The 26,529-nt window shown below is 42.8% G+C and overlaps 1 protein-coding gene across 1 annotated transcript in view; it reads left to right on the top strand.

The window, feature by feature from the left end:
* The window catches only part of ERBB4 (erb-b2 receptor tyrosine kinase 4), a 572,997-nt gene that overhangs the window by 386,814 nt on the left and 159,654 nt on the right, over nucleotides 1–26,529 (top strand). Inside the window, exons 4-5 of the mRNA XM_041487708.1 lie at nucleotides 191–325; nucleotides 19,541–19,606. Coding sequence (XP_041343642.1) covers nucleotides 191–325; nucleotides 19,541–19,606 — 201 coding nt within the window. The remainder of the gene's footprint in view (nucleotides 1–190; nucleotides 326–19,540; nucleotides 19,607–26,529) is intronic.

Here is a 26,529-nt window from a genome sequence, read left to right as displayed (position 1 = left end):
GTGAATAAAGGGTTTCTGTTTACAAATACTGTGAGCTGCTTGTCCTCCAGTTTTCAGGTTATTAAATGAGATTGCAGTCAGAATTTTTTTTTTGCATTTAAATTTCCTTTCTCCAATATACATTTAGCAATAGATTGAATCAGCTGTCTGAAGTCTTACAGGTATGTTGTTCTCTTGTTCTTCTGCACAGAGATACTGAATGGAGGGGTGTATGTTGGCCAGAACAAATTTCTCTGCTTTGCAGACACCATTCATTGGCAAGACATCGTGCGTAACCCCTGGGCCTCCAACTTCACTCTGGTTCCAACAAATGGCAGCTCAGGATGTAAGTACTGCTTTTATTCTCAGCCTTGTCATCCCCTCAGCATGAAACAGGATAAATATGGCAACAAGTTTTCCCTGATCCTGTGTTATGGAGAATTATGTTGGTAAATTTTCCTTTCATTGTTCCCTGCACTTTTCTAAGTTTGTCTACTGCTTGGAGGACCACTTAGTCTGTTCTCAAAACCAGTGTCTATAGAAGGTATTTGTGAACATCATAGATTTTCTGAATTTTCTCTCATCTGCTTTGTCTCTTCTGCATTTTCTTTTTCTTTATTGCTAAAGCCACTGTGGTGCTGTGGAAGCACAGACATTCTTGTTTGCTTTGCATTTGTTCCTGCTGCTCAAGCTGGTCCTTGAGCCACAATGGTCTGTCTATGGCGTCATAATTAGCTGCTGGAGTAATTATGGTGAAAGCTCACGGATATTCTGACTTTAGATGAGAAGTGAACCTCAAAGAAATAGTTATCCTGTTGTTTTGTGTGTATATCACTGAAGAGAGAGAGAGAATTTGCAGAGGAGGGGGTGTTCTTCACAATATAACCAATCATTCTCTGCTTTTTACTACATTTTCTTTATTTTAATGCTTTCCATTCCAAACTTGAAATATCTGTGTGCTTAGAGTTTTTGTATTTCCGTTCCCAAGAATTATTTGCCTTCAGTGAATCATTCTTATGATTCTTGCAGCAATAATGGATTGTAGTGAATGGTGGTGACAGGGATACAGAGTGTTTAAGCAAAATATTCCATAATGGAGTAAAGTGCATTCAGAATGAATGCTGTGCTGTTAAACAGTACCCTCAGGATGTACCAACACTGAAATTCAGAGACAGCCTGGGAAGAAGTTTATATCATGTGTCAAAGGTGGCACCACAGTAGACATATTGTTCTGAGCATTCCAGATTTGGGGACACTCTGGATTGCTTTCCATATCTGAAGGTGTCCCTCGAGGATGTTTAAATGACACATTGCCTCTCTAAATTTCACTACAGCCAAGAAACATTTCATTTCTTCAGTTGTATGGTGGCAACTCAGAAAAAAAATAAAATGTTGAGATTCTGGATAGGGACCATTTGATGAGTCCCCATAATTTCTAAGCAGCAACTTGTTTTTAACCAGGTGTTTTGTGGTGTAATAGATTTTATAGAAGGCTGGCTTGCTTTTGTCTATCTCATCTGCTCCCCTTAATACCAGAGCACAGGTACTTGTGCTAAAGCTTCCTCCAGGAGCCTGCCAAGCTGCACTGCTCCTTCACATCCCAGCTCCAGAGCTGAGCCTCATCACTTCTGGCTGGAAACCTGACATAGTTGTAATGCAGCCAGCTCTCTTATTTGCATCTTAAAAACCCTCATCACTGCTGATGATCAGTTCTAGGCAGAGTTGATAAAACCTTTGAAGGTGAGGGAATGCCTGTACCCTTTTATAGGTTATTGCTTCAAGAAAAAGCCACTTGGTTCTTACTCTGTTTTGGTCTGTTGTTGGGTTTTCTTTTAACCTTTCCTAGTTCTTCAAGACAAATGCTTCTGGTCTTTTAAAAAAGCAACCAACATCAACACTCTCTTTTTGAGGTAACAGAAGTACTGGGACAAGATCCATTCTGAGTACTTTTAGAAACACACCCTGAAAGCAAAGAAGGCAGATATTAGTGCCCACACATAGCTAGGTGAGAGAATGTATGTGCCAAAGTCCAGTTTTCTTAAAACTGTTTTTTTAATTGTTTTTGAGTTGTTTTGAAATATAGGGAAGGAACAGTTTGTGCTTTGCCATTTTTACTTGATAAATAAGATAAATAGCATTTTTTCAATGATGATTGAGAGCTATGTACAAGTCAGGTCATTAAGACAGCCACTCAAATTTTACTCTATTTTTCCTTACTTGGGATAAAGCTGTGCACAACTGGACTGTATTTAATTTAATAAACATAAGTATCTTCTAAGAAACTTGATCCCATCCCAATACAATTTATGAGTCCTGTGAAATTTGATTAAATTAGCTAATCCAAACCATTTGTCTTCACAGCTTGCACAGGTGAAAATATAAACTCCATTATACAAAAAGCCAACAAATGCTTAAAAAGATCCTAAGGCTTTGGGTAACAAAGAACTTAACCATTTAAAATAGCCTGTAATTAAATACCCATCTGTGTGTGGGTGCATGCATACACATAGGACTTGGAGAAATGAACCTTGGATTTTAACCCTGGAAATTGGTGTAGAATGTCATTAAATAAGATATATGCTTCTCAATTTTGGCTCACATGTCACTTCTCACTACCTGCTAGGGAGTGGGAGTGCTTGCTTTGCCCAGCCTTGCTTTTCTCCACTGCTGCAGATGATGCTCAGTGCATTACAAAGTTCTTTTCTGCAAGGACTGTGTCTCAGGCTTTTCTGGACCCAACATGTGTATGTATTTACTGTTTAAGTCTCAGGTGTCTCCAATAGAAATCTTGGGTAAAATCCACTGGAACTACAGAAGTACTTGTTGCTTGGCATTACTGAGAATATCCCAGTGTCAAAATATTTTGGAAAGAACTACTGGGTCTTACTGTTTATCTATATACCTTTGTAGGAGGGAATGTGAACCAACCCAACCTGCTGTGTGAAGCTCAGCAGTGTCCATCCTAGCAGTAATTTAGGGAAATCTGTGAGATCCTGTGAGACCTGGCTAGGAGCATCACATACCATGCTTAGCCATGACTGGCAGGGCTGGAGGGCATCTTTTGCCCCAGGAATTGTGAGGGCAGTGGTTCCTGACTGTTGTAGTTGAGACAGAGACGATACAAAGCAACACACTCCATTTTCAGAAGGCTTCAGACCTGTTTTTATTATAGCATGCATGCTTTTTGTACATTCTAACAAAGCTCATAAGTTTACACTTTACTCACTGGTCACAAAAGACAAACAGTGCTTATTGGAATAGCAGTTGCAGGTTTCTCTTATTTACCCTTCTTTCACTCTTGGTTTCTATGTCAACCACCTTGGTAGAAAATTCTTTCAGGAGTAAACATGGATCCTCTTAGAAAACTTCTCTCTGGCTCACAGAAGTTGCTGTAAAACCTCTTCCACACCTGGCAGAGAATACGTGCAGGGACAGAGGCTGTGACCTGCCACGGGTGTCAGAATCTGGTACCTCATCCAAACACAGCACCAAACACAGTCTGGCACTCTGGCATCACTGGTGTTGTTTCCAACCACCAGTAAAAGGACATAAAACCTCCCCAGAGGTCCTACATGTCCAAAAGAGCAGTGCCCAGCCCAGAGCAGACCCCCATGCTTGCTGGGCTTTGGCCACGGCCAGAGTGCCTGCAGCAGGTTGGTGTGAATGCAGTGTCACACAGCTGGGCACATGTGTGTGTGGAGCTCAGGCACAGCCCTGTCAGGGAGCTGCCACTGCAGCTGCCACTGCTGTTCCCTTCCCCAGCCAGCTGGGAAAGCTGATAATGATCTGACTTCAGGGATAATTTCACTTGAACCCTCCCTCCCTGCTCCAGTGCAATCAGCAGAGGAAGACAAAAGGGTGGAGTGAAATGAAGAGGCTCTGAAGTAAAATCAGTCCCCTGCCTCTGTGCTGTTTCATACCTTGGGTCTGCCAATTCTGGCAATCTCCTTCATTCACATCAGTGCCAGACAGAAGAGAATATGGCCAGTGAACTCTCCTCTGATTCCCTTCTTCACGGGTTTTCATTGTCACATCAGTAGTAAGGAGCCATTTGAAAAGGCCATGGTGTCTTAAACACTGACAGAAACACTGCAGACATGTGAATCCTGAGTGCTGCTTCTCCTTTTTTCTTCAAGTTCTGATCAAATGCATGCAGAAGAGCTCGTGTTGGAGGCCTGTGAGTGACACGGTGTCACCGTTCAGACGCACAGAGGCGGTGGCTGCTGGCGCAGCGCTCGGATAAACAAACCCTGCGCCAGGGACCACATGTGCTTCAGCTCTCCCTGGACACAGCCTCTGTGCCTGGCATTTTGACTCACACACACACTGAAATGTTCACTGCTAGCACCACCTTCCCATTCTGTATCTTGTAGCTGGAGTTTTTGGAATTAGTTGTAACTTGAAAGCAGCCTTCTCTTCTGTTTACCTGAATTCTGCGCTGCCAGCCTGGGGTTTTAGGCTGAGCACATCACAGTGGGAATCTCCAAAGCACTTAACTCTCCAAGGAACAAAATTCTCCCTTTAGGTTTGCTTTATTGAAATTGTTTCTGCAACAACGCTGAAAATCTATTTTCTCTCCTTCCACAAATCAGCCATGAATTCAAGCATTGGCCAAACATGCTGAAGCCTTGATTTGCAAGAGCCTATTCCCCTGTTAGCATATCCAATTTTTGCATTCAGTCCCTTAAATGAAAAGCTGCAGCTCTGCTCTCCAGAGGTAGAAACCCAGAGTGCAGCTCCCAGCAGAGAAAATAAATAAAGCAGGGAAAAAGAATTAGGCTTCTTGACTAAAATGCCTCCAGATTAGTAGAGCTCTCTGAGCAGCTTTTGGGAGAGTCCAGTGAAAATCTGTCTACTTTCATCTGTGTCTTCAATGTTCTCCTCAGTTTTGTTGTTTGCAGGAGCTGAACAAGCCTCACATTTTGTCAGGTGAGCTCTTTCACAGGATTTGATAAAGACCATAGTATTAAATCAAAATTTTCAGAGGAACTTTACTTGGAGCTTTTGTTTCACAGAAAAGCTTGTAGAGTTTGAATTTTTGCATTGAGGTCACTTCCATAGCCAATAGCATGTGTTCAAATCAGTCAATAATGCTCTTAAAAATATTGAAACTATGGATGCATGTTCATGATAGAGCTGGCGACTGTTTGGGTAATATGTATGCAAAAACCACTCTAAAATTTTCAAGTTTAAAAAAATTAAGCTGCTTTTCAAGGAGTTATTTAAAAGATGCTAGACTTTTCTTGAAATTTGATTCATGTATTTTCTTTAAACCAAGTTTCTGCTCAGACTGAAGTGTAGTGAGAGAAAAACTCCCTTTGTCAATCTGGCTTTTCAACTGAGTGCCTGTCAGGTGTGAATAAAGCTGGAATTTTTTGCAAGGTACTTTTTCAGGCAGAACAGGTTCAGTTCCTTGCTCTTCACAGCGTGGTACTCCTCTGTCATTGCTTTGTATCTAATTGCAACCTGTGGTGTGAGAACACCCCAGTTCTGAGCTGTGAGGAAGCACTGCTGCAGAGTTACAGGGAGAAAAGACTTGGTCTTCAGGGGTGTGCCTGTGATTCAGTAAATCCCATGGTGTATTCCAGGGAAACACTGCTTGAAAACTCGTATCTTCCAAAACTTGTCTCTTTTTTGCCTATTGATTCATAGATTTTTGAAGAGCAAAAGGAGCCTTGAAACATCATTAGCTCTATTTCCTGTATGCAGGGGTCTGGAATATCAGCAGCTTGCCTGGTGTGGAGCTCAGTGACTTCTCTGACCACAGTTTATCTTCCAGCCTGGCTTTGAGGTCCCAGTGGCTCTGGTGGGCTCTGGTGCTCTGTGCACTCTCCTGGCACTGCCCTGGAGCTTTGCAGAGGTGCAGCTATCCCTCCAGAAGTTGGTTACTTGTCAGTATTAAAAGGAATATTAGCAGCTGCTTTTAGCTCTAATCTGAGCACAATTTTCAATCACAGATGTTGCATGTTGCACTTTTCTCTGGCTGGCTCAAAGAGCTCTCCTAGCCAGCTTTTTCTCCCTGTGTACTGTGTCATCAGCTCACCTCCTCATATTCCAAAAGCTGGACAGATGAGGCTCTCCCATCTCTCCATCTCTCACAAGGAGGAATTTCTTTCCAGTCCTAGAGGAATTTTCTTTGCTCATCAATGTCAACTGTGTATTTTTCAGTTTGCTTTTAGAAGACTGAAGCCAAAGCATGCATGGCATTTTATTCCTCATATAACCCATAGAAGTAAAAATTATACCCTTTGTGTTCCCACTTCACATGAGGAATTTGGTGTTCAGGCAGTTCTGATATCTGTGTGCTTTAGAGACTTTTTTTTTTTTTTTTTTTTTTTTACAGCCTGTGTTCTATTCTGAAATATGCAATCTTATGCTTGGCTCTATAAAAGTCATTTGGTGTGAGTGACTCCAGCTTAGCTGCCAGCCTGGCTCACTCTCTGATACTGGCTGCTCCTCACTGTAATTTGCTGGGATTTCACTCTTCTTGTCATCTGTACACTTTATTGCCTGGCATATTTTAATAATTTCTAAACCTTTGTCTGGAATATTAAGAAGTGTCAGTCCTGGGAATCCCTGGGGAGCAACACCCCAATTGTATTATAATTGCTCATTTACAGCTACTTTTGGAGAGTCCCCAATTAGCTGGGTCTTAATGCATTTTTCATGTGTTTTATTAATATTGAAACATAGAGACAAATCTAATTAAATGTTTACCATTTAGCCAGTACTTTGCATTTTAATTAAAGGAACAAAAAATGGACTTCCCAGCTGCATAGCTGTTTATGAAGTCAGCCCTTAGTGCTCCTGGCAATCCAAGCTGTCAGTGACCTTACCTGCTTTGGAAGCATTACAGCTCAATTTGACTTACTTATCCCTCTGTTTGGTTGATGGGAGTCAGTGCTGGCTCTGTAATTTTTTCTTTTTTTTTTTCCTTTCTTAATTTCTTCTGTCACACTGTGAGTTGCTTTTTCAGGTTAACTTGCTCCCACAGCCCTGATAATTGAGCATTTGTTGGGCCATGTTCTACTGCCAGTTTTCCACATGCTAGCAAAAGGAGTCATAGACTTCTAAACTGCACATCTCTCAAATATTACAGAAGTTGGAACAATCTGGTAGAAACTGAATTTAGCAGATGTCTTTGTCAAACTAGTTTAAGGCCAGAAGCTCCTTACTTTTTTTTTTAATTGTTATAGGAGAAAACCAGCCATGTGGATATGTGTACATTCTTTTCAACATATGTATTATACTCTTGTACTCTGTTTCACAAGAAGCATGAGTTGATATTTGCATGGGATTTTGTATAAGTGATAAGATTTATATTCTCCCTTGGGTATTAAGAGTCTCTGTTTGGAGTTGCCAGCAAGGGATGTGGGTGAATTTGTGTACAGGTGTTTATTGCAGCTACAGAATGAGGCCTGTCAGGTGGGCAGCCCCTTGATTTAATGTTCAGTAGTGACCCTGTAATTCTTCACAGAGCACAGTAACTCAGCTTTTGTACCAGTAGGTGCAATGTTAGAAAAGGATAATTTCTACGCTTATCTGGAAATTCATACTCAGGTCAGACCATTGGCTGTTTAACTCTGAAGTAATTATGTGTTAGCTGTGAAGAATAGGGGTTTGTCAGATCCTTGCCATCTCTCCCAAAGGTCCTGACCTTGCACCAGTTCTCAGGTGTGCTGTGCCTAAACTGGATTAAAATGCTGTTCATGTCCACCCCAGTGTTTTCAGCTGGGCCACCCAAAACAGATTTCTGCTTAGGACCAGTCCTGCTGCCCTTGGGAAGCCACAGCCAAAGTGGTGAAATATGGAGTCTTGGATCAGACTTGGATCAGAGCAGGAAAAGGATGGAGTCCTTTCCCTGAGGTGTAAAAAAGCCATTGGTTTCTAAGAATTGAGGAGAGGTGAATGCAGCAAAAATAAAAGTACAAGGAAAGCTTTCCTTCAGACCAGTGGATGCTTCTGTAACAGGAGACAATTACATGTAAATCCTGAGGATTTGTAAACCTACCCTTCAGCCCTCAGGACATAGATGAGATAACTGGACAAAATTTGGTTATTCCTGTGTTTTTTCCAAGCACAAGGACTGTGCTCTGGAAAAGGCCAGAGTAACAGCAATATATTTATGTATGCTGCTGAAATTAAAGGGGGAAGTGACTAATTCATGCTTAAAGCCACCTTTCAGAATAGCTAGTGTATCATTTTTGGTGTACATCTAAATTGGAAACTACCTACAGAGAAAATGGCATTGCAGAAAGTACACCCTGAAGACATTTGTTATTGCAGAGTTTGTTAAATTATAGCCTTTCATTAGGTTATTACTTGGAGTTCAATTAACATTTTAAATGTATGTTTGGAGAGCAGCAAACGGGGCCTCAGCAGACAGGTGGTCTGGGTAAGAACATGTTCCCTGCCATCAGCATCACCATGGCAAAGCAAAGCTTGGAGGAGAAGCTGTTCTTTTCCATAAAAAGCCACAAACATTTTGCGAAAGCTTCTTCCATGTGGCTTCACAGGCTTAAAGCACTGACTTCAGCAGCAGTTATGGTTTCATGGACATCTCAGTTGGAAAGAAACTTGTATCGGATCGACAGAAAGTCCCACATCTGCCTTTTGTTCAGGCTACACAGAGGCTGCTTTTCCTTCCATTAAGGAATCTCTAGTCCAGACATAATTTATTTATTTACCTGGAATTGAAAGGCAAATACACTAACAGAAAAAAATTATTTTAAAGAATAGTTTTTGCCATGCGGATCTATCTGAAGATGGAGGAATACATGAAATCTAGTGGTTCAGTGGGCTTGATTTGCGTTAGAATGGAAGCTGAACTGTTTGAAGTTGCCTCTAATGTTTTTTCCTCAACCCAGAACAGTGTGTTTTAAATAAAGAAAATCAGTTTAGCTTTCTAGTAAATACCTTCAGCCAGCATTTTCAGAAGGGATTTGTCAACTGGTGACTGCCCTTGAAAGAGATTTGAAAGGCAAGTGGACGTGACATCTAATGGAAATACAACGCCTCTCACAGTTGAGTTACTGAATAAAAAGTAAGTAATGAACATAAATAAGAAAAAATAATGCTGTGAGGGACAGAACTCCTTATGCTGCCAGACCCCAGCAAAGTAACTGCAACAGGCATGGGGGATTTCCAGAAGTCATGGGCACAGAGAGGAGGCCACAGAGAAAATCAGCATTAACAGCTTCTGAAGAAGCTTAGGCATGGGCATCTCTTGGCACTGAGAAAAATATTTTGCAAAAATATAAACAAAAAATATTCAGCTGCAGACCCAACCCCTATCCCTGCTAAAGTGCTGAGCAGTCTCACTGAGTATCGTTCCTTCTTTTGGCAGTTGCAAGGTGAAAGTCACTCACCCCATGGCAGAGGTTGCCATGCTGATGTGTCAAATATTACAGTGGTTCTGTAGGTACAGAACTGAAGTAGGGCTCCACGTAGTGGTGTGTAGCAGCCCTTGGCAAATGTTTATCTGTTAAGGGCAACCTGTGTGTGCATAATGTATTACTGCACAGCACCTGTTCATGAGCAGATTGGTGTTTAAGCAGGGTGTTGCACAAGGGAGAGACTTTCAGGCTGAATGAAAGCATTCCTCTCCATTACAGGCAGCTTGTTTATCACTAGCACCAGTGTTTCTTGAAAGTGGGAAACAACCCCCAAATACTCGGAATATTTAAAATAGCCTAATTGCATGGTGATTGCCAGATTTGCAGCAAGTGGGTGGGTGGGATTGGTCTCTCACAGCAAGCTTCAGCTGCTCTCACAACCTGCCTTCAGAGAGCTGCTTAGGGAAAGGGGAAGGAAGGAAAGAGTATAAAGTCAGCTGCTGAAGAGTGTCTGCAGGATCTGGAAGCTGCTGTGTGCCTCCCACCCTGTATGTCCTCAGATGGGCTTGGCTGGTGCCTCACAGGGGTGGGTGCAGTGTTGGCACCACCCAGTTGGCTTCTCCCAACACACTGTTCTGCTCCCTTCATCAAACTGGAAACCACCCCAAGCCTTTGTTGCTATCACATCTGTGGTTTTTAAGGATTTTGTTAGTTCTCTCTGTTCTGGCAGAAGCTCTCAGAACTGTCACAAGAGTTGCTGTCCTGTGGACAGCCTGGCTAAAGGGCACTGGCCACAGGTCTGCTCAAACCCAGGGCAGCTTTAGGGTCTTCCTTCTGGTCCCTTCACACCTCCTGCAGTATTACACCTATGTGATAGTCCCGTCATGCCCAAGGCATCACCTCCTAGCAGATCTCTGAAAACTGTCCAGGAAATTGCAGTTTGAAATTTGTATGATTATTTTCATTAAATTTTTGTGTATAGCAAATACTAAATCTAAATATCAGAGCATATGTCCAACGATCATTTTCTAACAGAGAAGAGGCTTTAAAATAATCAGTTTTTTTTTTAAATAATCAGTTTTGTTTCAAATAGCCTGAAATGCATTTTGGATAAGCACATTAAGAGGCTTATCGAAACTTTAGAAACTGACCTAAAACTGGACTCCAGATTTCATGGGAATGAGGAATTCCTTTCTAGTATTTCCATATAATTGAGTCAGAAGTTGATTAATACATTAGCAGTTCTAAATACACCCTGCCAGACTCTAGGAATACCACATGGGATCAAGAAGGAATAAAATTATTTTTAAAAGCCAATTCAATTTCAAGTTTTGATTTCCTTTCTTTGAGTTTACTTTGTTTAAAAAATGAAAACTGTACGTCCCTCTGTTGGAACTTGATTAGTGCTTTGGCTGCATTACAGGAGCATTATAACAGGACAGTGTTTTGACGGGTGTGACATTGACTGACTTGACCTGTTTGAGGAGCATCTATTAAACCCACACAAGAACATTCTGAGCTGTGTGTTTGAGTTTGTTGAGAGCCTCCTTTGAAAATCTCATCTAATGGTGCAGGAATTTTTCTCACAGCGCTGCACATCCTCTCCCCCCCAAAAACCAACTTTTATCTGCGTCCTTCCATTCTCAGCTGAGCTGTGCATCAAACAGTAAGTGCTGCAGCTCTTACAAAGGGAGACCTGGCTCCAGACTGATTCCAGGCGCTGCCACAGGTGCCCATGTGCTCCCCTGCTGTTGGCTTGTTTGTGGGTTTGAATTTCCTGTGCTGTCACACCAGAAAAGTGCGAGGTCTGAGAGGCAGTGGGCAGTGAGTTTGGGTAGGGAAGGATGCAGGTGTCAGTGCTGGGCATCACAGTCACTGCTGCTAAGACAGGAAATGTAAGCACTTCAGACAGCCCCATGCAGGGGGAAATGCTGAGGTGAATAAAAAGGCATAGAAGATGTTGGCTTTCTGTAGTCTCTGTCTGCTGGAATCTGCAGTGTCTTCCTCTCACAGACCTGTCTTCTGCTCACCCTCAAATTTCCTCCATAAGACAGACTTTTCTTCCCTTTTTCTCTGCATTATCAGCTCAGTAGTTCTTCAGGGTGTGGGGAAGCAGGGTTCCCCACAGTTTCCTCCCTTGCATCAAGGCATTCAAATCTGTACGTCCTGGCTCTCACCTCCCAATGCAAACTGTCCCAGTCTGATCTTAGTTGGCATCTTTTCTACTTTATCTGTTGAAGTTCTGAGTATTAAGCAATCATTAAGTTAAATACAGAAATAATCCTCGGGCTGCTCTGATCCGTGGCTCCCCAGTTATCACAGCCACTGAGCTGTCGGCACGAGCCCAGGGATGGTTGTGTGCTGTGCCCAGCTCTCTCTCTTTGGGCTGAAGAGCTCCCCATGTCAGGAGAGCTGTCCTGGGGAGGGATGGCTGCCAGCTCTGTGCTCTACCCTTCCAGAAAGCAGCCCCAGAGTGTTTCTTGGCTTGCTGACCTGTGAGGAGAGAGCCTTCATCACAGGAAGCAAAGGAGAGAATGAGAGGTGTAACTCTGCACTCTGGCTGAGAGTTCACATGCAGCTGTTGGAATAGCACCCTCTCCTTCCCCACAGAAAACAGAAGATAAGAGCTACTCCAGGGTTTTGAAGGGGCCTGGGGTTGTGATCTGTGTGCTTTGGGGATGATCCACTGGAGGGAATGTGTTTCACTCTGACCCCAGTGTGCAGGGACCAGGCTGCTCTTCTGCTCCTGCCGTGTTGAGGGACGAGGGCCAGTTACCTGTGGATGATTTTTTAAACAATAATGATTACAACAGAAGGATTTCTGAGGATTTGTTGTTCTTGATGAGCCTGCCAAGCAGCAGGTATGACTTGACCTATCCTTTTAGCCTTCTGGCTGTGTCTCTCCATTTGCTCAGCATCCCTGTGTGCATGTTCAGGAAGGCATTTGATGCTGATTGGAGCTAATTCGCCATCACAGTGGGGGGAATTCACTTACATTGCACTGTGCTAACAGCTATAAGCAGTAATAATTAATAGCTCCTAATTGCTTAATCAGTGTAAAGTTTTAGACTATGTCATATGTGAAGGTTTTTATTTTGTGTGGATGACTAAACCCCCAATTAATGCAACGAGTCACACAGCCTTACCAGCGCTGTCTGCTCCAGACAGAGAAAAATAACCAGTGTCTTCATTACCCCCCTCAGGTCCCTTTCTGTAGTCATTACTGTGGCCTGAAGACATTTTTCTGTAGCAGCTGCAGTAACATTACAGTGAGCTCCCTATCAGCTCAGAGCTGTCAGCAGCAGATATGAATCCAGCAGCCCGAGCCCATTCGGTGCTGCTGACACGCTCTTCTTGACTTTCCATTTATTCCTTTACCCCTGGTGGCCAATCTTCCTTAAAATCAAAACTGTCTGCCACCAGTGTATCTGGCAATACTCTGTGATTTTGCAGCTCTCAACAGACACCCGGTCCCTGTGCACACACAAGGCTTGTCTCCATCCCACATTACTCAAGGTAATGCATCCCTCTTTGGTATTCAGTTTTTGTTTTCTTTAGTGCTGGTTAAGTTTTATCTCTGCTCCCTCTCCCCGCTCCCCCTCACACTGTTCTTGTATCTCTTTCCATGCCTGTCTTTCAGGGCATATCTCTTGGATTGTTTTCATTTCCCAGACCTGTTTCCCAGGCCAGTTTCTTTTCAGCTGCTTGTCCCTGAGTCCCTCTCCATTTGTGTTTTTCTCTTTTCTTATCTGCTGAGGAAGATGAGGGGGAGATAGAGGTGTTGACTGGCAGAACTGGAACTCCCTGTTGGAAGTGATCGTGAGCAGGAGTTTGCTTCCACCCTTACAGAGCTCCAGGCTGGATGCATCCTCCTGGCAGGTGGGGTTGTGTCAGATTAGGCCATCCTTAAAAACTTATTTCTAGTTCTATTTCTCTCTCAATAATGTCTGTCTTCTTCTATAACATTTCTAAGTCAGCATTTCTTATCTCAAGGTTTACATGCAGATACATACTGTGTAAGTCTTCCGTCAAACTTTGAGAATTCTCTACAAACTCATTTCTCACAGGGTTGGGCTCTAGGGGATGGATGGATGGATGGATCCACAACAGGTGCTGTGCTTTTCCACAGTGTAGGTGCTTGTTTATGAACCCTACGTGAGTTTTCTCTGTAAAGGGACCCCATTAATATTTGTGCAGGGTGTCTCCACTGGGCATGGAGACTTCAGGGGAGAAGCAAAAATACAGAGAGGAGACAGAAAAGTCAGTTTCTTACAATAAAGGTAACAATACCAATGCAGGTACAGCTTGTTAAAGAAACGCCTGAATTTTATGGAACTCATCCTACATTGGAAAACTATTTGGTGATAGATCCTTAGGTGAATTCATCTGGCATGAATGAAAGCATATAGTTTGTTAGCAGTGGAGAAATTGACCCTTAGATTTCTGCATCCCATAATGCTTCTGCAGAGGAAGAGAAAATGAGCGCTAGATATTTCTATAACACATTTTCTTCTTTTACAGAAAGTTTTACTTTTTCTTGCAGCATGTGTCTCTTCTGCCATTAGGGAAGGAAATCCTGGGATGTGTGAGACTCTTAGGTAATTAACTTTCAAATCAATAGGAGAGATCTGAAGGCTAGCACAGGGCGGGTAGGAAATGCAAAATTATTTTTACCTAACAAAGAAGTGTGAATGAATGAATGAACATGGGACAATAGGAATAGTCAGACAAGGACAGGGAAAGCATTATGGCCTGATAACGGCAGAACAATCCATCACAACAATAGTATCTTTAATTCTCCTTAATGCTGTGTTGCAGTGTTTGAATTACAGTTGCTTTTTTTATCTATGCACACATAGGACTAAGGAGTTTAGCTGCCTAGAAAAACAACAGAGAGGCTATAAAAACCTTCTGACTCACCTAAGCCATGCAAAGAACAGCCTGGGACTCTTACCACAGAGTATACCTGGAATTTCTTGGACTTTAGGGCTGCTTGTATCTAGAAACATGGCATCTGTAGCATTTTTGCAGGAGTGAATTTTTTAGGGAAAAAATGAGTTTATAAGCAGCTTACAGAAGCTAATAAATTATTTATAGCTGTTTTGATAGTTAATCAACTATTTTAGATTGTTAGGCAAGTAAAGAGGCTGCCTAAAACTATGGCTTGTAACCATCTAAGCCATTTTATTTTGTCTGTGTTTATTTACACTGCCGTATCAGTGTGTTGCAGGTATCCTAACACTGAATGAAGATTTATAACCAGATAGAAACAATCTGTAAATGTAAGCTTTGTGCAAAGTGAGACATTTCTTCTCTTATTTCTGCTTTCCTTCTCCTACTGAGAGGGGTCTGCTCAAGGCAGCTGGCATAGCTGATGGGGAAGAGGCAGGGTTTCTTCTCTGTATGACACTGAGCTTAGAGCTGAGAGGGGCACTTCATTTTTCTTGTCTCGTCAGTAACTTAATCCTTTGTGGTTTTACTGTTTCTGAAATAATAAAGTCAGTCTGGAGTCAAAGGAAAGCCCTTCTCAATTCTCAGGAAAACACAAGGTTGAAATAACCTTGGTCTTTCCCAAGCTAGTGAGCAAACATTTTCTGCTGGTGACTTTCCCTGGCTGGGAAAGCAGAAGCATTTCCCACAAATAAAACTCTATCCTGGAAATGACAAGGAAGGTGCTCTGCCCAGAGTCCATAATTCAGATCTGGGAAGATCTTAGCCAAGGGCCAAGATAATTAGCCAAGGGAAGACAGCCCAGGAGACAAAACATTGGTTTTCTGTGTGCAATTTGCCAAAGCAAAATTAATTCTCATGTTCCAGTGGGAATCTGCCTTTTCTTAACCTAGATTTCATTACAAAACCTGTGAAAATTATGGAAGCCTCCAAACTGGCACTGTGTATGCAAAACAATGCTACTGTTCAGGAGCAGAAATGCACTCCAGTGTCCCAGTTGTAATGGGGAGGAGACTTTTGTAGGTTCTTTCCTTCCTTGTCTTGCTTGCAAAAGGAAAACATGTGCCTTCACTAATGTGGAGAATCAAGTAAATGGGCCAAGGTTGTGCCCTGCAGAGAGGTTTTTTTGGCCAAATTCTTTTAGCCCTTTCTGCTGTATATTTAGAATATTTTAGACACAAGGAATAACAGGAATGATTCATGCCACAAATTGTTTCATAGTTTTTTCTTTTCAAATCTGTTGCCTCACAGTGTAAAAATCTTAAGAAATATATACAGGAAGATCTGTGAGTAGTAGTGTAATTCCTCCAAGGGCCTTGTCAACCTTAGGGCCAATACATTTGTTATCATTTAAGCCTGACATACAGATCTCATTGTGAGACCTGCTCCTCACATGAGTGCTTGTTATGCTCCTGAGTGCATATGTTGACTTCCACAGGACTATTTCTGTCTTAATTTTGCAGAGCTGGTCTTTAATGGGTTTCAATCTGTCCTTATTACAGGACAGATTTTCCCTTAGTGAGGAAAACCCGGTGAAGTACAGAAGGATGTGAGGGCAGAATCTGGACCAGTTCATATTGAGAGCAAGGAAAGTTATTTTTTCTCTTTAAAAAAACAAGCCAGTATAGATACCCTATTTGGAGGAAGTTTGGTTTTTAATTCTCAGTATATTTGACCTTCAAAAGGATACAAAACAATGCAATTCAGAGGTGTGCTGCCTACAAGCTCAGCTCCTGGTTGTGTCTGTACAGCTGAGAAAAGTGAAAACAATGAAACAGACACTTTTGAGTTCCCAGTGAGAAAAAAGGAAACTGGCAGGCTTTTCTTGCTTTATTGTTAAATATCTCTATTTAAATGCAAATCATCATCTGACACTGCCAAACAAAGTCATGTACCAGCAGCAGGCATGCAAGTTAAAAAATTTTTAAAATGATGTTTTGAAGATGCTGAATTGCTTTTATTTCCAGGAGGAATAGAGATGGCTGAATAAATTTTTGGCTGCACAGCGAGGATCAGCTCAGCACCTAGGTGCTTCAGATATGAAGATTTATATTTTAAGTACAGCTTTTACAGAGGTGTGGGCAGACTCTCTAGTTAGGGATCACTTGGAGGGATGCTGAAGTTCCTTCTGTGTTATCCCACAGCAGTATTACAGAGGAAAGCCCAGTGTTTACAGAATGTTTTGGAAGAGGTTGGAATCCAGGGACAAAAAGGGGCAGGAAGAGCCAAATTGCTGCCTCACTGTGCCTCAGGAATGTGTATTTGCAAGTGACCTGTGTTTTATGGTGCTGGATACAGGGCCTCCAGCTTCCTCCCTGAGCTCCACACCTCTGAGCCAAGAGAGGCATGAGACTGGACCTCAAGGAAGGACTGGGACAGAGGAGAGTCTTGCAGGAGGAGCCTGGGTTGTGGGTGGGTTGTGGTTCCTGAGCTGCCCCAGCAGGGATGGGAAGGTTCCCTGAGTGTGCATCCAGCCTGCTCCTCCTGCTGATTAGGGGTAGCTAGTTAATAAAACCCACCTCCAGGGGAGCATTTCTATTCAGTTCAGCAAGTCCCAAATTCAGCTAACAACTTGTACCTTATCAACCCTCATCTGCTAAAATTCTTCTTTTAATTTGCTGTTTACCTCACCATTTTAAACTTTCATTCTTATAAATCAGTGTGGATATATTTGCTTTCTGTGCAGGGTTCCAGCAGTCTCTTAATAATCATAATAATTGTTATTACTGATTAAAGTTGCATTATTCATGCCAGATGGAGTGTCCTCCCTGTCAGCCAGAATGAGTTTGCATTTATGTAGTTATAGTACATTTGTGATCTAATAAACAGATGGTAGAAGGTGACAGAGAATTATGTGATGGTGATATCAGCAACAATCTTTCCCAAGTATAACTGCTTTAAATGAACATGAATGCAACAAGGAACTGGTAGTTTTAACAAGGTAGTTGGCATTCAGTGTGGTAATGACCAGGCAGCATCATCAATAGCACCAGGAATGCCAAGAGAGGAATGCTGGCTTTGAAAAATTAGTGACAGAGAGTCTGACTTCACATGACCATCAGGGTGGGTTTGCTGAGCTCTGTAACATCTCACAGGTGTGAGCATGCTGCTGTAAGAGGAGAAGTGTTTGTTTTCAGGGTAATCCAATGAAAATGAGAAACATTTTGCACTTTCTCCAGCGCCATCTCCCATCAGGGCATGTGGCAAGTATTTGATTTAGTGTAATGGAACAGTGTTAGCAGCAGCAGCTGTTAATACATGATTGAAAGGATTGAACCTGGATCAGGTTCAAAGGGGAAATTCAGTTAACACAATCTCAGCAGTACTCAGTGATGTATAAAAGTTTAATCAAACACAAGGTTGGGTTCCTGTGATCAAAAGCGCAGTGATAAGGACTGTGCATAGTCTTCCACAAGATTTACATTGGGTGTCTTGGCTCATCCCATGAGCTCTGACTTTGTGAAGGGCTGGCTTGCCCACCCCTCAGGCACTGCCACACCTGGGAGTGTGCCTGGACTTTGGCCATGTCCAGATGGCAGCCGTGGAATGGGGTCTCCCTTCCCTCTCAGCCCAGGCTGGTGTGGGGCTGTCCGAGCGCTCTCGCCAGTGGTGTTGAAGTGCAGCCAGAGGAGAACATTTCTGCTCTTCTTGCTTACCCTTCCCTCTCAAATGGGTCAGCATTTTGCCATGACATGGACACGTGAACTGAACCCCACCCAGTCTAAGTGGATTTCAATCACTAATTACTTGGTAGTTTATAAAAACCTACCATTGCTAACGCTTCTTCTTACAGCTGTATTTTACAGTGAAAGCACCTACAGTTCTTTTCCTTCATGGACTAAACCTATCAGTGTAGTCACACAGTTTGTGGTGATTGGGAGTGGGGCTGGGCCCAGCCTCATCCCCAATGAGCTACAGCTGTGAGCAGCAGGTGAGCAGCATTGGAGGTAATGAGACACGTGGCACTGACCAACCACCAAAGGGAGCAGAGGGCACACAGGTGCTGTGCATCAACAGGAGGGGATAAAAGGCTGGGCTGAGGAACAAGAAGGGCAGATGCTTGCAGCCTTCTGCAGTGCCGTGGTGTTACTGTGTATGGGCAGATGCCTGAAGCCTTCTGAAGTGGTGAGGTGTTTCTCTGTATGGGTTGGAGCTTTCTGAAATTGTGTGGTGACACTCTGTATTGTCTCAGTGTCATTGTGTGGTTGTCTCAGCTGTAACATATCAGCATGAGGAGAGATGATGTGGAGCATCACATCCAAGGTCTGAAGGAATATGAGGTTCCTTCTGAAGCAGAACCAAAGGCAACTAAAGAACTAGCAGTCAGAAAGCAGAAGGTCCTGTGATCTTTGCTGTCAGTGGGGTTCAAGTGGTTGCACAGAGCACATTTCCCTTACCATAATGTTGGACATGCAGACCATGCAGTTTGTGGGAAGAGGGGTGGCTTTTAACCAAAGGCATTGAATGGAATGTCCCATTGCTTGTAGGCACACAGTTTGTGGTGATTGGGAGTGGGGCTGGCCCAGCCTCATCCCCAATGGGCTACAGCTGTGCAGGACAGGTGAATGACATTGAAGGTAACGAGCCAAGGAGTGCCCGGGGCACTGACCAACACCAAAGGGAGCAGAGGGCACACAGGTGCCGTGCATCAGCAGGAGGGGATAAAAGGCTGGGCTGAAGAACAAGAAGGGCAGATGCTTGCAGCCTTCTGCAGTGCCGTGGTGTTACTGTGTATGGGCAGGTGCCTGAAGCCTTCTGAAGTGGTGAGGTGTTTCTCTGTATGGGTTGGAGCTTTCTGAAATTGTGTGGTGATGCTCTGTGTATTGTGGCTGTCTCAACTGTGACATGTGCTGTGACAATTGTTCAGATGAAATTGAACAGGAGGTGAGTAGCTCTACAGCCCTTCCAGCACAGCCATCTCTCCTCCTGTGAAGGAGTCAGCAGTTTTACATAGGCTGTGGAAAGCAATAGTGATAGCACTGAGTGATGACATTGAGCAAGTCTGGAGGACTGAGGAACATACCTCTTTTTGTTTTAAAATGTCCTGGTCATTATGCATAGCAGAAAGGTGTTTAGATTAGTACCTGTATTTCATGTAAGTTTGATACTAGGTCTGGTTATTTAGTTGGGCCTTTTTTACAGGCACTGTTTCAGCCTTGCTAAAGTATAAAAACCTTCCAAAGACAAGGTGGACTTCTGTCTCTTGCAGTTGCTGGATGTTAAAGGAATGAAAGAAAAGCACATTTCCAATCTCTCTTTTTCTGTCTGTCCTGCAGGTGGTCGTTGCCACAAGTCCTGCACAGGACGGTGCTGGGGACCCACAGAGAATCACTGCCAGACCTGTAAGTGTGTAAGAGTGAGAAACAAAGGACTGGAAAACAATGTAGCAGAGATCCTACTTGTTTTCTTTCAGTTGTGAAGGGATACTATAAATTCTGGGTTCAGTATAACTGTAAAATATACGGGGGTTTTTTGTTTCCCCCATATGTTTTTATCAATAGATGATTTGCCGTTTTCTACCCATTTGAATGATATTTTTCTTCTCCTCCCTTGGGCTTTCTAAAGCTCCTTATGCTAACTTGAATTTTCTTTTCACTGCTTGGTGGCAACATGAAGCATGGCTCTTGAGAATATTGATGGCAGATTTGGAGATATTTAATGACCACCTGACACTGCAAAGTTCCTGATGCCAAAATAGTCTGTTAATTTCAATGGTAGCCTGGGAATATTAGTTATTGTGCAGAACTGTTTTCTTTATAATAACTTCAGAATATATTTGAGTTGTACTGAAAGAGAGAATAATAGGGTTTTTTGTGAAGGAAGTAGTGAAGGGTCACTCACTATGTTTTTTCTGTCCTTGTGAATTTAGAGAGCATGAAAATTAGTTCCTTCCTTCCTGAAGGAGCTTTAAGCTCCTTCACATAGGCACAAAGGAGCCAGAAGTACAGTCACAATATTAGCAGATGATAATAAAAGAGGAGAAAATGGAGGGCTGTTTCTTCTACAAGTTTTTTTCCTTTTTCCTGCTTACAAGAGGGTGAAAACCAGTTGCCTTTACTGGAATCACTCTTCCTGGGACATGAAGTGGTTGCTGGGAGCTCCCCCACAGTACACTTCCCCATCTTGTGCTTGTTTCCTTGGCTGACTGGTAAATGGGAGGAAGGACTGTGACAAATGAGCCACTCCCAGGTGAACCCCCCAGCTAAGCTCTGAGCTGAGGAGAGTCAGCCCAGTCTGCCTCTTTCCTGGGACTTGGTGGGAACAGTGCAGAGATGCTGCTTTTTGGGGTTTGTTGATCTTTGAGTTTCTGGTTTTGGGTTTTTTTTTTTTTTTTTTGACTACTTGGAGTGAGAGATAGGATGGAGTTAGAACTGGCAGACAGTTTGAGGTGAATGTCTGATAAGTCTGAGCAGGAAATCCAAGCTGCCCTGCTGCCCCAGGGGACAGAGCCATGTACCTGCAGAGGCTCTGCCACCCTGCCAGGAGCTGCTTTCCCTTTAGGAGCACCAGCTGATTCTGCTGGAGAAGCTGCTCCCAATTACAGCTCTGCTAAAGTTAACCTGTTCTTGTATCACTGCTTCATATTGTGCTCTCTCTACAGGCATGGCTAAAAACGCCTCAGGCCATACTGTAGGACTAAGGTACAGTGATACAGAGCAGATTCTTCTTTGTCTGAACTGAGCTGGGACATCTCCTTCCTCTGCTGGCAGTCTTTGTGAAGGCTCTGAGGAAGTCAGTGCTCCTTACCAGGGAAAGAAGTAGGTAATGGAAAGGGACTTTGACTCTACTTACCAAATTTTTTATATCATGGTTAGAATTAATGTTTTTTTCTCTGTCTTAATGAGAAGCTTCTCTGTTAGAACTAGTAACTTTGTAAGAAGCTGCATAACTCATCCAAACAAGTAGATTTATTGAGGCCTTCTGTGGTTTTCTTAGCCAAGAATAGTTTAAAATAGTTCTTGGCAGTTAGGTTCTGTAAGGAGCCCATGATGCTGGTTCAGGCTGTGTCTCCAGCCTCATGGCAAGTCCAGCTGTGTACCTGCAGAGGTCCATGTGGCAGGATCAGCTCCCATGGTCTCAGCCTCCATAAAGCACTGCTCTCAGATGAGGAAACTGATTGGTGGATTAATGTGGAATTACCAGGGAGAGAAGAGCTTATCTGCAGGGCTGGGAAGGCAGGAACTCAGCAGGGCTGCACAGAAGGCTGGCTCCAGGAGTGATAGCTCTCTGTCCCTCCACAGTGGCTGTCCTTGCGAATCCAAACAGTGGGGACAGGCTAAGGCACAACCTTTTAACATGGGGTTAAAATAATAGACTAGGAAAAGCCATAACCCATCCAAGTGTCAGGGAGATACATGGATCACACTCTTCTACTTGAGTAGCTACTCCACATCCTCTCACCTTCAAGCCCACTCTGATGGTCAGGGACAGGAATTAGTTTTACATCACAGACTTCTTCTTTGCCTCCATGACCTCGCTGACATTGGACAAGCAGCAGGATTGAAGGAAGAGGCTGGTAAAGGGCATTTCTTCATTGGATTTTTGCACAAGCTGTTTCCTTCAAACTGACTGAAACCAAGAGGGAGAATTTGTGTAGGGACTCAAAACATAAAAATGCAAGTGGGACTATGCTTTTGCTGCCTTCATGTATGATTTTAAAAGACATGCCTGGCTTTTGGGCTCACAAATGTTTTCAGATACAAGCTGTGTTGTGCACATTGGGTCTGCATTAACCCTGTCACCTGGGGGTGCACTTCTTTCCAACACGTGTAGGAAAATACTCCAGCAGTGCTACATCCAGTGCCAAACAATTTTGATCCTAGAAACAGCTCAGAGCTTAATTTTGATAATTTCTTTTTCTTTTTTTTTTTTTTTTTGAGGATTGAAGGAAAATATTTTAATGAGCCCCCCTCCCAAGATAAGATTTAAATTATTTTCCTGGGAAAGGATAAAAAATAAAAGATCTTAATCCGTGTCTTTCATTTGAAATTGCATATGGGAAAAAAACCCAAATCCCTTTGTTTTTTTCATGAATATCATCTACCTAGCTGCTTATGTTGCCTTCCAGCAATGTCTTTGTTGCTAGCTCTGTCTGAAATACCACCTGCATCTAACTCTGTTCTAATGTCTCTCTAAATGTGACAAGAAAATTCATGTATTTAAGAAGACAATTAATAGGAAATTTAAGCCAAGCTGTTCTGTTAGGAGAGAGAGAAGATAAAATTCCAGGGTACTGTTATACACAGTTAGCAATCCTTTTTACTTTTATAATTAAAATATTAGTAGATGCTAATAGGAAGAATTTGAAATTGAGATGATATAACTTGTTTCAGTGTCAGGAAAGGCTAATGTGAAAATACTTTTAGAAAGACTCTATTTTCAAATTGTATTGGGCATGCACTGAATAGAATGTAAACCACTTAAAATAATAATAACAAATGCCTTTGGAAGTCACTAATCAAATTCAAGAATCTATGGTTAAGTTGTTAAAATTTTTGGTGTTCATGTCTGTTAGGAATTTCCTGCAGAAATTAAAACTTTTACAATTCAATACTTTAATAAAGTGACAGATTATGCACTTTCCCCCAGAGGAATGTAACTGAAAATGCAACAATCTAAATTAGAATATAGACCCTATTAAGGACATGGAAAAAGACAAATATAACCTATAAATCAAACGTGAAACATTTAGCAAATGTCAAGTGCACCTTGACTCTGTGTACAAGAGTGTGGTCAGAGCACAAGTGTATTTCTGCTGTCCTTGTGCAGCTGATGTTGCTGAGAAGGTGCCAAATTAGAGCAGCAAAAGGCAAGCAGGAGCCTGGTGGGGCACACAGAAAGAGCTGAACCAGCAGCTGGGATCAGTCAGGGAAACCCACATTTCTGCTTGGAGCCAGCATCTTTAATTAAAAGCCTTGTACTGCTCTAATAACTTTGCATGTTGGGAATGCTTTCATTGATTTCAGTTACTTCCCATTTTTTCCTTCATGGATTGATATTGTCCTGACACAATTAAAGATGAAGGGAAAATATAAAGGAGACTGGTAATTTACACGTGTACATAAGGTGATAATTTCATCACAGTTTATTGCTGTGAAATGCTGGTAGAAGTTGACAGTCTCACCCAGAAATCCATTTTAATGCACAGCACATTTTTCAGGACTCTGGTGTTTGTCCTTTGGTCCTGGCCCTGACTGTGACAGTTCTGTGTAGTTGAACGCTCCAAATTCTTGGGGTCACATACACGATCTGTAGGAATCCAGGCAGGTAGTTGTGCTGACCCTCAAAATGTCTGCTTTGAAGCTTGGGATCTCAGCTGAGATTAGTGAGGCTCTCCTCACTATTGTGTTGGGTGAAGATATGAGTACCTGGCACCTGAAATGCCAAATAGTTTGACATTTTGGGCAATATTTAAAATTCACTCTTTCAGACAAGTCTTGAGTTACAGCTATAAAATCAATTGATTGTATTTTGGGGGAGGGGGGAGAAGCTTGTTATCTTTTTAAACCATTGTAGCTACATGTATTTCCTGTGGGGTTACCCCCTGAAAATGATTGCAGGAAGCTGAACTGGTGAGTGGTGTTTATTGGCATCTGAGCAATCAGATTGTTTCAGACCTTCAGACAGTACACAGAATTGCCTTGTGGGAAAGGCAATTATTTTCTGGGGAAAAACCTTCCTTTTAAAGTGTCATAAATATGAGTCCTTAAGATCCAGAGCCTGCTAAGCTCATTAATATCTTGGTGTGTGTGGTGCCACTGAAGACACCTGACAGGTTCTCCACAGAGCTGGGCCTTCACTAGCAGCTATAATGCAAATATGGCATACAGTGGAGTAGGAGATAGATATGATATGTTCTGGCCTCTTCCTGGAATAACACATTGGCATTTCTGTTGGCATTGTTTGTTTTCCCTGAAAAATAAACAGCTGGGGAAGAACAGCGACAAACCTTTGCTGCAATTATTAATTTTGCTTCAGGGAAACCCACAGTGTTCCCTATCCTGAGCAGCGTGGTAGAAACCCTCCTTGAGCTGGTGTCTAACCAGAAGCAAAAGATGCTTTTTGAAGGCATCCAGTTCAAGTATTGTGCTGAAGAAAGAGAGGGCTGTGTTCCTCCAGGTCAGCCCTGGCGTGAATGGCCCATCCCAAGATCAAACCCAAAACCTTGGTGTTATCAGCACCATGCTCCAGCTAACTGAGTTGTTCCTCCAGGAGGAACCAGTGGCTCCATGGGCAGGGTGGGCATCGTGGCCCACACGCAGCAGCAGCTGGTTCTGGGGTCAATAAATCAGAGGTGAACTAGGTGGCTCACATTGATTACCCACACATAGGGGCATTACACCAAAACTTCCTGGGCTTTAAGCAAAACATCCAATAGCAGTGGGACACAGCAAGGAATGCTTTTAACAGTGGGCTCCATGCATGGCCTCGAGGCACAGCCACAAGGCAGAACATGGCTGTGACCATATCAAAGCCTGAGGTGCCATGGTGAAGGGGAGGCAGAGCCTTTGGGTGGTGGCCCTTGGCTCCAGGACCAGCTGTTCCCCTGGCAGTGGCATAGGTGAATAGAGGGTTTGGGTTGTAGGGTGAACTGATTGGCTTCTGTGCCCTCCACTGGGAATTGGAGCCTCCTTTAAGTCAGGATAAGGCTGGACTTTGCCTTTCTGTGAGCCAGACAGTGCCCAGTCCAGGGCAAATCCTGAGCTGGTGGGAAACAAGGCACACAGACTAGGGAAGAATTTGTTCATTTTCATGAGCCAGCACTGTCACCACAGTGTGCTGGTGGCACACAACCACAGGTGCCATTGTTTCACATCTGTCTTAATGTTTATCAATACTGTCACTTAAATAAACAAATCTTTTTAATGTTCTTTTCAGGCAGTGTTGACAGTAAGTGCCTTCACAGAATTTCTCAAATTTCACAAATTAGATTGCAAAAGCCACAAAAGCCTTTTCTTTCTCTCTGGGGGTTTTCCTCTGTTATCAGCAAGATGAAAATGCTCTAAAAGTGCATTGTTTTATTCTGTAGATTACAAACAATCACTTCTCTTTAGTTATTTACATTTTTATGTCCTAAATAAATACTGTATGTAGCAAGAACCTTCAGCATTACCTTAAGTATTTCTGGCAAGTAGTGAAGGGATTTTTGGATCAGAATGTACTTATAAAGATGTTACTTATAGATTAAAATAGTAGAATTGAGCAGAAAGTTGGATTGAATTTTGTTTTCTCTTTCTTCCTGAAAGTGTTTAATAGAGAAGTAATTAAATGCTTTTTGAAAAATAGATGTTGAAGGTTAATTGCAGAAGTGTATCATCCCAGCTTTTATCAAAAGACAGCTGACAGCATGGTAGGCAGTGGTGACTGGTATAGTTTGGATAATACCAATTTCTTTTTCCATAAAATAAAGACAGAGTTTACAGCTGAGTGAGGGAGGGGAGGCAGATGGGCCACTGGGTGACTGTCCTTTGCACAAGGTGAAGCCCCCAGTGGTGTGGAACAGCAATCCAGCTGGTAGATCTCATTGCTTCAGTCTGTGAATGGAGGCAGGATTGTGTTAGTTAGAAATAGCAAGTGGTGTTTCCAAACGTGTTCCAAGGTTGCAGTCTGTTCTGTTCCCATTTGCCAAAGGGATTGCCATCACGGGCACCATTTGGCTGTGACATTGGTGGTCTCACTCTGAATTGCGCTCCTTTATTCCATGTTGCTGTTCTTGGCGGGGAAAACTCTCATGCGACCAGTGGGCTCTTTCTGGGGGGTGGGGGAGAGGGTCTCATATCCTGTTTATTTAAACTAATGATTTGAGAGTAACGTTCCTCATGAATTTTCAAGGGTAAGCGGGCACACTGAAAATTCCCTCTCCACAGTCCTTGGGCAACATGCGTGCTCCTAAAGAGGAGATTGTGCAGGCATTCTGGATACAAATGCTGTGCAGATACTCTGGATACAGATGTCCTGCAGATGGTTTGAATGCAGATGTTCTGGAATACAAGTCCTACAGACATTCTGCATCAAGGGAAATACAGGTTGGATATCAGGAGAAAGTTTTTTACAGAAAGGGTGATAACATTCTGGAATGGCCTGCCCGGGGAGGTGGTGGAGTCACCATCCCTGGATGTGTTTAAGAAAAGCCTGGATGTGGCACTGGGTGCCAGGGTTTAGTTGAGGTGTTGGGGCTGGGTTGGACTCGATGATCTTTAAGGTCTCTTCCAACCTTGTGATTCTGTGAGTTCTGGAATACAAGTGTCCTGTAGGCATTCTGGAT

Source organism: Pyrgilauda ruficollis, unplaced genomic scaffold (assembly GCF_017590135.1).
Source record: "Pyrgilauda ruficollis isolate IOZ18807 unplaced genomic scaffold, ASM1759013v1 scaffold83, whole genome shotgun sequence".
Taxonomy (NCBI): domain Eukaryota; kingdom Metazoa; phylum Chordata; class Aves; order Passeriformes; family Passeridae; genus Pyrgilauda; species Pyrgilauda ruficollis.
This window is presented reverse-complemented; position numbering and strand designations above follow the sequence as displayed.